Source organism: Misgurnus anguillicaudatus, chromosome 9 (assembly GCF_027580225.2).
Source record: "Misgurnus anguillicaudatus chromosome 9, ASM2758022v2, whole genome shotgun sequence".
Lineage (NCBI taxonomy): Eukaryota > Metazoa > Chordata > Actinopteri > Cypriniformes > Cobitidae > Misgurnus > Misgurnus anguillicaudatus.
The window spans coordinates 3,002,513-3,015,490 of record NC_073345.2 but is presented as its reverse complement, the minus strand read 5'-3'; the positions used below and the strand labels follow the sequence as shown (position 1 = coordinate 3,015,490).

Sequence of the window (12,978 nt, the reverse complement as noted above, 5' to 3'; positions counted from 1 at the left end):
TCAAAATGTATAATATCAATGTTGTTATTTTGTCTGTAGAGCATGCCATGCGGATAGACAACTTCCCAAAAGAACTGCAGGTCAACTATTCATAAACACACAAAAAAACAAATGTATTTGATTTTAAAATATCCCAATAATAAATAATAAACTATACAGCCATCGGCTTTCACCCAGAGGTCTGAAACCTGAATTGAGTCTGAATGTAAAGGATAGAGAGTATGAAATGAAAAGAAGGACAAGAAATACAGGTGTAATGAAAAGAGCTCTGCTGTGGTGTATCTCTAATCTTTGACACAACACATGAAAGGTGTATATGACACAGCCAGTGTTCAGTCAGTTTGTTGTATTGTGATGATGACTGCATCACAGCTAAACACTTCATCTATCGACATCACAAAGCTTTCACACACAGAGCAGATGTCCTGAAAAATGTCTGCTTTTCTGCTCAGCTTACAGGCATTGTGTTTATTGTGCTGTTCATTTGTAAAGCAGAATTAAATTAACTCTAACATTGTTTGGTGATTTTGGAAAAGCACTCAAATATTGGTGCTAATAGTGCTTCCCTGGCTTGTAATCAACCACTTTACGTGCCATGCATAGGTGCTATATAAAAATGTACAGTATGTACACAATATGTAAAGTGTGGACTTTCATTCTTTTACATAAAACAGCTCATGTGTTTATACCTCAATTACCTGCAAGTTTTTGTTTTGGCATGCTTATAAAATCTTACACATTTGAAGCCATTTGTCTTCTTTTGAAATACTGATAGGGAGTCAGAGTATATAGTTATATTATTGAATATATTCTAAAATAATATTTTTCAAAGCCAATCAAAGCCCACTAAAGTATCTCTTTACCTTCTCTTTTTCTGGTCATTTCCTAAAGAAAATATATCTGCACAAAAAAAAACTGACACTCAATAAATCCAAGTATTGACACAGTAATATCCACACCACAGGGAAACTTTTTATAGATTTTAAGATTTCCACCCTAAGCTCTTTCAGTGAAAAAATGTTATTGGTTGGGTGTTCATATGGGAACAAACATCTCAAAATAGTTTTGCTTATTTTGGAGGATTTACAGCATGTTATTTTATATATATTATTTTCTTTTCTCTCAGTGTTTTTGTACAGGCACGCTGGACACACTTGACTGAAAAATTCGTGTGATCTTTAAGACTTCGGAAAGGATTATGCTTCAGTGCTTCAAATTAGTTTTGTAGACAGAAATAAATAATGTGCCTGTGTTTCACCTTTTCATCCTATGAAATGTATGCTGGGCCATTTTATTTGAAGCAGACAGTGAATGAAATGTCCAACATACTGTATACTGTTTAAAAACATCCCATAATGCACCACATGAGTCTGGCTAAGCGAATTAAATCAGGAGTCTGCAGAACTTTGAGTTGTTATTTCATAGTTTTATGGCTTTACGATTACTCTCTTTGGGACATATCATGAAAAATCAGACTTTTTCCATATTTAAGTGCGATATAAAGTCACCTTTAAATATTAATAAAATAATAGTAATAGTAGTAAAGATAGCATTAGGAAATAATGTGTACTCTATGTGAGAGTTACATAAGAAAAGGCATTGAATTAAATCACTGTTTTTTTTGTGTGTTTTTCAGCCAATGGCAGTGAGCTTCACATTAGCAGTGTGCGATATGAAGACACTGGAGCTTATACCTGCATCGCGAAAAATGAAGTTGGAGTAGATGAAGACATCTCGTCTTTGTTTGTGGAAGATTCGGCTCGCAAGACACGTAAGTGATTAAATCGAAACGAAAGAATGGTTTGGTTTCTTTCAGTCATTAATAGAATCCTCAGTGTGGAAACGTGTGACAGTTTGACAATAATAATTTTGATAGCACCTTCAGACATGAACAAGACTGTGATCAATTGCACATGTCTTATACCAACTCCAGGACTACTATAGAAGGTTTTAGCCGTAATAACATAAACAAACAGTTTTGGAACAGACATAACTTCAGGTAAACTTACGCAAAAAAGCAATAACTTTTAAGTCCTTTTAGAGTAGTTTATTTCTGATAACAAGCAAAATAAATAACAAGTAGATTACCTTAGTTTAAATTAGGGCTGGGTATTGGTAAGGGCCTCACGATACAATACGTATCGCGATACATGTGCCATGATGCAATGTATCACGATACAATACAATATGTTGCATGTTGCGATACATTGCAATACTTTTTCTTTCTTTTTTTATCAAAAATGTGAAAAATAGAGCTGAAAATCTTTTTAAAATATTTTAAAAGCAAAGTGCTTCCACACGTCGGCTTTGAAAGCTGCAGATGTTATTAAATTTTCTGCCATTTTCTCACTCCTGCTAACTTCTGAGACATTGGCCGAATGGCCGTATATGACAGACAACTGGACAGCCACAACTATTGATAGTAGAGATTAAAATATCAACACACTATCGTGGGAAAAAATTATCAAGATAGTTAGCTGTATCAATATTTTTGCACAGCCCTAGTTCAAATCATAGCTAAAGCGTATAAAAAACTACACTGAACTAACGTTACTGTGTAAATGTGCACTATATAATGTATACAATCTTAACTACAGATCGGCTTGCTTCACATAGTGGTGATCCATGATCGCCGTCTCCTCTCATCTTTAGGAAACCAAAACATTTGTTATTTTCGACGAGGTATTTGTTCCAGAGGTCAGTTTAGCCACTACAATAGCCAGACCATTAAACAAACAAAGACCGAAAGTTAAGTTCTGTCCAGACGCGTCTATATCAGCTTATGACTCCTTGGTTAGGCAAAATTTTCTAGCCCTTAGTGTGACACTAGATTATACAAAAATAAATAAACAAAAATAATAATAATTATAAAAGATTATAAAAGTAAAAGTTGTAAACTTTACATTCACATTGCACATATTTGAAACAGCCGCTTTGCCATAGCTGATATCCTTGCTGTGTATCTGGACCCAGAGGGGTTTTCAAGAGAAATTCTCTGCGGCAGAGGTGCTTTAATGGATCAGATATAATGTGGATCATTGAGAGGTGATATATTGTACTGCCGCTGTTTTATTTATAGGCTTTGGCCAATTAAACGTGAAGTGTGATTTCATATTCCAGATTCACATATGGGGTGTTGCTTTTTCAATCACTGATGTTTTTGTGTTGTTTTTTATCGGTTCTGTGAATATCTTATTCTAGCAACAGACCTGATATTTAATGTAAGCTCATTATAATTCACTTACATTTACACATCAGAAATTATATTATCTATCAGATAAATGCAATTCATGACTTTGCCTGATAAAATAACTTGAAAAATATGTTCTTATTATTTTATTTTGTAGTAACTTTTATGACACTTAAGCTATTTTGTGCATATAGTTGTGCATCAGTAAACAACCTACTATAAGCAATTCAATGCAAATGTCAACAAAATTCTGATCTTTCATGTCTTTATTGAGAACAACCAAAAAAACTCATAGTGCTTGTGGAAAAAGTATGTGAACCCTTGAGTTACTGAATTAAAAAAAAGCTAATTGGAGTCAGGTTTTAGCACACCTGGAGTCTGGTTAAGATAATATGTTTGGAGGTGTGGACTACAGCTACTTTGATAAAAACCTCTCAAACATTTGGAGTTTGCTCTGCAAAAACATAACACACTTATGTGAGCCATTCCTCATCAAAGCTTTCAGAGGAGCTACCATCAAGAATTGTTGCTTTACATAAAGCTGGAAAGAGTTACATTAGAATTTCGAAATTTACCATTCTACAGTTAGGCAAACAATCTACAAACGGAGACGCTTTGGGACTGTTGCTACTCTACCAAGAAGTGGGCACCCAGTCAAAATGACACCGAGAGCACAATAAAGACTCATCAATGAGGTGAAGAAACAACCACAAATGACAGCCAAAGATTTAAAGCAACACTATGTAGTTTCCATGTAAAAATGACTTACAGCTCCCCCATGTGGTTGAAAAGCGCAACAGTGCCTGGTATCAGACACTCTTCTGCAGGCATGGGGAGGGGCGGGGCTGTATTTCTTACCCTCCACCGCCACTTTCAGAGTGTGCTTGTAGCAGCTAGGAGGCTGCTCAGGTTGCAGCAACAGTACAATTTGTCCAGTTAAAAGTTGCTCTATCACTGAAATAATTTTAGAGACATTATTTAAAGGTTAAAAAACTACATAGTGTTGCTTTAAAGGCATCATTGGAACTTGCTAACATCTCTGTTCATGAGTCTGCAATATACATAAAACACTGAACAAGCAGGGTATCCACGACAGGACACCACAAAGGAAGCCACTGCTTACTAACAAGAACATTGCTGCATGCCTGAAGTTTGCAAAAAAGCACATTGAAACACTACAGCAGTATTGGCAAAATGTTTTATGAACTGATGAAACTAAGATTGATCGTTTTGGAAAAAAACACACAGTGCTACATCTGGCTTAGAAAGGGCACGGCATATTATTATGAAAAATCATCCCAACTGTAAAGTATGGTGGAAGAAACAACATGATTTGAGCCTGCTTTGCTGCATCAGGTCCTGGCCAGCCTGCTTTTATTGAGTGGAAGATAAATTCCCAAGTATATCAGACAATTCTTCAGGATAATGTGAGAATGTCCGTCATCTGAAACTGTGTAGATGGTGGGTGATGCAACAGGACAACGACCCAAAACACCGGAGCAAGTCCACAACAGAATGGCTTCAGAAAAACAAATGGGCAAGTCATCAGCCCAGACATCAACTCAATAGAGATGCTATGGATTGACTTGAAGAGGGCCATACACATGAGACGTCCAAATAATACGACAGAGCTAAAGCCGTTCTGCCAGGAAGAATAGGCTAAAATTCCTCCTCAATGATGTGCAGGTCTGACCCACAAACACAGGAAGTGCCTGCTTGAGGTTATGATGCCAAGGGGTGTCAAACAGTTATTAGTACTAAGGGTTCACTTTATCCATTGCCATTTTGAATGTTGAATGAGTTTGTTTCATGAAGACATGAAAGATCAAAATTGTTTGTGTAATTGTTTTTAGACACATTACTGCATTTTTGTCAATAGCCTTGACTTAGACAAATTTATTCAGAAAACCATGAAATTCCAAAAGGTTCACATACTTTTTCTTGGCAGTGTATTTAGTAGTATGAGACATACAGTAGAAAACAATTTGATACACTTTGATTTTTTGATACAGTTTGCATAATAAAAGTAGAAGGAATCAAGGCTTGTGCCTGTAAATCCTGTATCCTATAAACTCTTCAACAATAGGAACTAATTCAAAGTTTTATAATAAAAATGAAGACAAGAGACTTGTAATATATAAAAAATAATATTGAAGGGCATTTCAGGTGTGAAATGTATGCTACAGTATGTACTAACACTGTGTTGTTTGTGTTATTTCTTGCTGTTGATCCAGTGGCCAACATTCTCTGGAGGGAAGAAGGTAAAGCTGTTATATTGTGTTATTATCTGTGAAACTTCATGCTCTTATTTCAGTATCTAATCCGTTACATTAAAAGTAATAAATACTGTAAATAGCTACTAATAAACAGTATACAGGTATATTTTAATTTACACAACTTGTAGACTGAGCTTAAAACCTGTTTAGATAATTTATAGGTGTTGGAAAACAGCAAAGTACATTAAAAGCACACCAACCGCAGGCTAAAGTTAGGCTAATAAACTACAAGCTAAAGTGTACGCTAAAAATTTAAATAGAGGAGTGTCAACTTACTACTGCGTACTGATGAGTACTGTCCCTCTTCAAGCACTGTGTGTTTGTAATGATGATCACTAAGTAGACTGTGGACACAAATTACCTTGCATTGATTTCAGTTTGTGTCGAGTTGTTATGGGGCTTTGAAACAACAAATGAAGGCTTTGCTGAATCTTACAGACAGGAAAGTGCAATAGTGTTCGGTTATTGACACCAATGTAGAAATACACTATGCAGGCATGCTTCATTTATTCTTGGAGTCAAAGCGTCCAGTATTAAAGGTGACCAAGAATGCATTTGAAATAATATGATACATTGTTCTTTGATATAAAAATATGTGGCTTATTTAAGTGAAAACATGATTCAGAGATGGTTTTACATGTCCATTACAACCCTAGGATTTGCCCTCAGAATGAAATGGTCTATTTTACCTCATTTGAAAGGGTCATGAATAATAATAGCGAGCTGCGCTCTAATTGGCTGTTTCCCAACAAGGGTCACATCACCAGCTCTCATAGTAAATAGATTGTGCCGTGAATTATGTAAAATTTAGGCATTCAACCCAACATAAATATATGTTTGAGCCTGTCTCAGATGAAGATACAGATTTTGAACAAAAAACAATTGTCGGGAGATTTGAAATGGACGTTTCTGAGTGGTAAGTTCATTTTTGTTTTTTCAGTATGCACACGTGAAACGTAAGTTAACTGTAACGCCAATGATAGAAATTCAGCTTAAACACTAACAAGCAACATTCATAATTTTTTTAGCACTGCAACAACATTGTAATTAATGTAATGTGTCACTATATGACAATGACTACATTTACATGTACACCAATAATGCGATTATTTCCAATAATCAGAGTAATGACTTTATCGGAAGATGTTTAAATTACTGAAGCTACAGTAACTTCTTCACTCCTGTTTACATGCAGTTTTTATTTTCTTATTATTAACACATGGCCCAATACAGAGCACAAATGATGACCTCACGTGATGAAGACAGAGATATTATGTCAGTGCTTGTAATGATTTTATACGCTGCTGTTGCGTTATTTGAGCTGGTAAAGGCAAACTGATGTCAGAGAGACGTGTTGACAGAGTTCAGGGAAAACTTCCTAGTGTCAAGTTTAAAATGAATTTGTGCTTAAAGGTACAAAGATATTTGCAGTAAAATATCCAAAAACCACTAGTTCTGTGTTTTGAGAAATTATGAGAAAATTGCCATTCTAAACAGTGACACGGGGCAGTGCAGTCACCTGTAAATGACGTTAATATCCACATTACCCCTTGTTACTGCCTTTACTGATGTAGAAACCACATGACAACAGTGTCGTGTACAAATGTGGAAGTAATAGCGTCTGTCGGGCCACTCGCTTGTTTATGGTAAGTTTGTTTATCTGAACACTTAATTCTGTGCTGTGTTAACTTAACACACCATTGTATTGGACTAATACTGTAACATATGACTAACAATTGCATTTTGAACATTACATGAAAACTTACATAATAAAATAAATAAAATTATGTCCTCAAACACAACATTTATAAAACTTGATTACTTTACCTCATCCTGTAACATGATTTCTGGTTCCCGTCTGATTGATGGCCATCAGCGTTTGAGTTAAACACAACAAATTGTTATTGTTTTGATCTGGCGCCCTCTAGCAGCGTGGATTATACAAATTGTATCTTTAAGTTGAGTGACAAAAACACACGCACACTTCATTCATTATTTAGTAGAATTATATGAAAACACAACCAGGAATGAATATAAACATCTGCTTAAATAGGTCTTCATACTATGTAATCTATCCCATTTAAATTGGCAGTAAATGATAGCTAAGGTCAACTTTACTACAGACTCTACTACAGCTCACTAAGAAACTGAACCGAAATCAACAGTAATAAAATCACTACTTGCAGTTTGTGGTAGGGTTTGTAATGGCCACATTGCAATCTAACAACTTTAGATTAAATGGCTCCGGTATCCGGTTGCAGATAAACCTCAACCATGCCTGTTGACACTTCTTTTCTATGGAAAGTGCTCACATCACCTGCACAACCTGGAACATAACAATTATATCAATGTTCTGCCATTTTTTTCCTTGCTTGTTTCTTCTCAATCCCTGCAAAACTTCCGATGATTCGGCTGTACACATCCGGCTGGCCTTAAAGGAATAGTCTATCCATTTTCAATATTGAAATATGTTGTTGCCTTGGCTGGGAGGAGTTGATGCATACCTCTGTCGTCTTAGTGCGTGCGCGTGGGCGCTGTGGCGCGCGGCGGCACTCGTCTGAAAAATCCGCTCCCCTTCTCCCTCTCATAATGAGGGGGAGAGTGTTACTGCGCCGACTCGAAGTACTCCCAAAAGTGCTATTCTGCCATACAATATAGTTACCCTATTAAATCCGCTTAGGAAAGCGCTACGTTTTATTTTGTGCCACCATACTTGCTCGTATAACTACTTGTCTTAAATAGGAAAAACGTTGGTGTGTTGGGTCACTTCTGGCTTTGTCTCTGTTTGGTACCATTGAATGAGTGGGGCTGGGCTGGATGCTGTCGGGGTGTCGCCGCGTGCCGCAGCGCTTGCGTGCGCGCGCTAGGATGATGGAGGGATGTATCAACTCTTCTCAGTTAAGGTGGTAACATGGTTTAATATAGAAAATGGATAGACTATTCCTTAAACATGTGCGGGTATATAGAAATGTTGGGGGCATACATCTGGACTGTTTCTTCTCAGTCGGTGTTTTGTTCAGAATGCATAAGATTTACATAAGAATGGGGAAGCATTACTGTTTGAGGCTCATGATATGTCATTAACATATACACAGCTCTAATAATTCAGCTATAAAGAGGTAAATATAGTTTTACATTCTTGGGCACCTTTAAGAAAGTTACTGAAATAAAGCCAACTACACCTTTCAGCTGCTTTTGTGATCCCAATATGACTGCAACCATGATGCGATCCGCTCCACACACACACACACACACACACACACACACACACACACACACACACACACACACACACACACACACACACATTTCATTAGCTACTGATGTGACTGAAGTCTTCATCTCACGTTTCATCCTTTTGTCTTTTTTCTTTTACTGACTGCATCTTTAACATCTAAGCTGAATGTCTTTCATACTGTATGAAAGAAGAGTTTTTTCATCAGAAACTTGACAGAATGAAATATAAATCACCTCGGTCTCAGACATCTCTCATAAAATTTCTTAAGACACAAATGAGATTATTTCAGTGCAGATTTTTGCTCTTGGGGGAATATAATGATAAATATTAAGGTTTTATTAATATTAAAGTAGGATACCTGTATGTGACATCATAAAAAATAATTTTATAAATACATAGTACATTTATTTAATACCAATAATAATTACACTGAATGGCAAAACAACAGTACGTCTTTCGTGTGCAGTATACAGTATGTAGTGTAGTTTACCTGAGTCTTTGTGTTTTTACACCCTTTGCTTTCTGACAACATGACAACTCTGTACTGCCGGTCTCTGACAGCGTCAGCATGCTTTCTCTGCTGTACGACTGATAATTAGCATCTGTTGTTTTCTGTCGGGTGGCAGACCTGTGAATGCACTTTTAGAGTCATTTCAGACTGCAAAGGGATTTTAACAGTCTCTATCTAACCGCATGACAGTTTGATTGTTTAAGACACTTTTGGCGTATTTTGTGTTGTTTCACTTTGTGTGAAATACGTGTGTATAACAGAGCGAGTGATGATGAAGCTGTATTGTGTGTTGTGTTGTAGGGCTGAGTGTAGGGAACATGTTTTACGTCTTCTCAAGTGAAGGAATCACAATACTGCAGCCTGGAAACTGTGAGATTCACAGACACATCAAGTGGACAGAGAGGATTCTGGGTACTTATGTAAGTCTGAACCTCCATCATTACACTTAAACACAGTGATAGTTTTATTATTTATTTATTCTATCATTGCATTACAGTAATGGTAATTTTCTTTAAAATATAACCTTTCTTTATTGTAATGTGATGACTGACATATGGCAATTTGCCAGACTTAATGTGACTCATATCAAAGCATTTGTGTAACATTTGCTGTCCATATTTTGCCTACAGGAAGAGTTGTGTCCTGAAAGCCTGAATGATTCACTTCAGAAGTGTGTTTGGGCATCAGCGGTCAGTGTTAGAGACAAATATGTGTATGCGTCTCAACCGCTTCACAACAGACTGCTGATCATTGACACACAGACCCAGAAAGTCATGCAGGTATGAATCTGAAAAGACGTGTTTAGCGCACACACTTGAACACGGCTCAGTAATGTGGCCGATGGTTAGAGAACAAACTCATGGTTGATCTCATAGTTCTCCTAAAATGATTTTGGAAACTGTTGACACACTGTAGCATGAACTATAGATGGCCTGTTTCCCAAAAGCACCATAAGCCCAAATAGATAAATTGTGTAATAGACTTGTGCAAAAAAGATCGGTTTCAAACTAATATAGGCATGTATTGAAATTAATTACATACTACACTTAAGTTAAATGCTAATGTCTGCTAAATGACTAAATGTACTTAAGTATTTTGTTTGCTTATATCACTTTACTGTATATTAAAACCACATTGCCAGGTGTAATATCAAACTCATGCATGTTAAACCATTTTTATATTGCTGCAAAAATAATCTACAGTTATAGAGTAATACAAATATTTTGGGCATATTTAATGTATCATCACAAACTATGTCTGTTTGTAATGGACAATCATTAGTTATCAAATCAACATGATGGTCACACTGAAATCCTCAAACATCATCACCTTATATTTTGATCCCGACATGACATATTTATTTAAAACTAAAAATATTTTTTAATGGGCATCTTGGATTGAGAGAAGAGAAAGCAGCCAGTAGGGTCCAGATATGAACTCCTTCAATTTAGTTTAAAATACATCTTGATAAAATGACAGGAGTTAATTTCTGCAAACTCTAGACAAAGTGTGACTACACTGAAAATACAACATAGTTTAGTCTCAGCATGAATCCCACAGTTATTTATGCTTTTGTATAGACCACTTAGATCACTTCCTGTTTCAGTTTGTGACTGTTTTTTTCACATATATCTTTAAGATGTTTGTTTAATTTTTTGACTCAGTTCTATATGTTCTGTTGGTTGTATTTTATCCCAACATTTATCCAGTGTTAAAAAACTGAAACAGGAAGTGCTTCTTGACCAGTATTGTTTACATCTTTTGAATTGGTCTAAATTACTGAATGTTTTATTTTATTATTGAATATTTTGATGAATTTACAATCATTATAAAATGTTGTTTAGGTACTGTAAGGGATAATGTAGATGACTTTTTCTTCATTTGCTTCAAATATCTTCATTTGCTCTCCAATAAACATAATTTACTAATTTAACCTAAAACGCGTAAATTTTTACAAAGCTCATCGTTCTGAAAAGCACGATGTGCCCTGAATGGCCAACTATCCAGTGTGTAGTGATTGGCCGAATGCCCCTCACCATATTTGGAATATCAGTCCGATGTTATACTAATCTTTCCACACAGTTGACGTAGATATATGGGGGCGTGTTTGAATGAGACATTTTAGGAAGGCGTGGATGAGACGTCACTTTGGATTTGAGACTTTAATCTTTGCGACTTCACAGATCTTTTGTATGCACAAACAGCTTTAAACACTGCAAAGAAAAAAGGAAAACATGAAGTCGCATCACATGACTCCTTTAAGCATCAGAAATAATAAATCAGTCATATACTGTAGAGTTCTGACGTTAAGCTTCTTTTGGTCTTATATAAAAGGCAAACTGTAAACAGCATTAGGAGAACAGAAAGATGAATGCACACAGAAGGGCAGTGATGTGAATAACTGTGAAGTGTGTCACAGGATTATATGGGTAATAGATTCTTCTAAATCACAGGTGCTCTGCAAATAAAACAACAAAGCCTTGTTTTTATCTGGGATTCATCATATGAATCCCAATTTAGTGATTTGGTATTATTTGTCTAGTCGTTTTTAAAAGTACGTTGATAAATTAACACATTCATCACGTTACATGTGCGCAGATTATTTTGGTTATTGTATTTCTTTAGTTATTACTTTTGAAGCAATGCAAAAAATGCATAAAGTTAAAGTAACCCTTTGGCAATATGGTTTGAATAAATGGTGTGATAATATAAGCAAACAAAATACTGTATTGGCTGCTTGATTGTTGTGAATATTGTTGTTAATGTATTCAGTTTCTCAATTAATTTCACACACATTGCTTCAATGCACCTTACTTATTCTTTTGTAAAGTCACAAAAGAGCAAATAATCTTATTTTCTACTGTACTTAGTCTAAGACCTTTAAAATACCCATTATTGAGTTTCAGAAGAGACGTCATCTCAAACTTTGTTTAGACAGACAAACATCAGTTTTAAACATTTGGAAAAAGAAACATCTTTGAATCCTAATATACAGTACTTAAGCATTTGCTATTATAGAGCTCAAATGAATGTTTTCTCACTTCCTTTCTTTGAATGACAGGCTGTGGAAACAGCGCCCATGCCTGTCAAACTCTTTTATGAAAAATCTCATGACCAGCTGTGGGTCTTTAGCTGGGGAGATTTGTTGAAATCCACTTCAACATTACAGGTGAGTAACTACTGTAACTCAACTCATTGAGTATTACATTTAATCTACAGAAGAAGTTACTCAGTTATGTGATGTTAACAAATTCAAACTCATTTTCACCCCAGAGTCAAAAGAAGTATGTAATGGTCTTAAAAAGGCTCATTTCACTGTCAGCATTGACTTGTTTTGTAGATCTCAGTTTTTGTTGATTGATCTGTTTTAGTTTGTCCTCATGACGGTTTATACACCTCACAGATGAGAAACACATGAGGGCCTTAAAGAAAGCAGAAATTAAAAGGCTTTTTATCTAACAAACAAGCGATAATTCCAGCCCCGTGTGAATAATTCATGTTTTATTAAACAGTCATCAGGTGTGTTAGGGCACAGAATCATGAATCACTCGGCAATGCTTTTAAAGGGAAGCTGCAGGCTTCGCACTACAAATAAACGACTGAATAATATTCCAATCATTTCCAATGCAAGTAATTGACCCCGGCATGGGCAATTTGTCAGGACCGGAGGCAGTACTGAGCTCGAGAGGCGAAATATCAAAGCCATTCTTTAAAACGACTCAATATCTTTAGTCAAACATGTGAACGCCGTTGTCAGTTCATT

At 35.9% G+C, this 12,978-nt stretch overlaps 1 protein-coding gene across 2 annotated transcripts in view; it reads left to right on the top strand.

Annotated features, from left to right (window-relative positions):
• Positions 1–12,978, top strand: part of fstl4 (follistatin-like 4) — a 191,855-nt gene that overhangs the window by 176,144 nt on the left and 2,733 nt on the right. Inside the window, exons 10-14 of one of the 2 annotated variants that reach the window (XM_055197187.2) lie at positions 1,637–1,771; positions 5,425–5,451; positions 9,516–9,634; positions 9,845–9,994; positions 12,277–12,384. In XM_055197187.2, coding sequence (XP_055053162.2) covers positions 1,637–1,771; positions 5,425–5,451; positions 9,516–9,634; positions 9,845–9,994; positions 12,277–12,384 — 539 coding nt within the window. The remainder of the gene's footprint in view (positions 1–1,636; positions 1,772–5,424; positions 5,452–9,515; positions 9,635–9,844; positions 9,995–12,276; positions 12,385–12,978) is intronic. The other variant, XM_055197188.2, reaches the window with a different exon arrangement.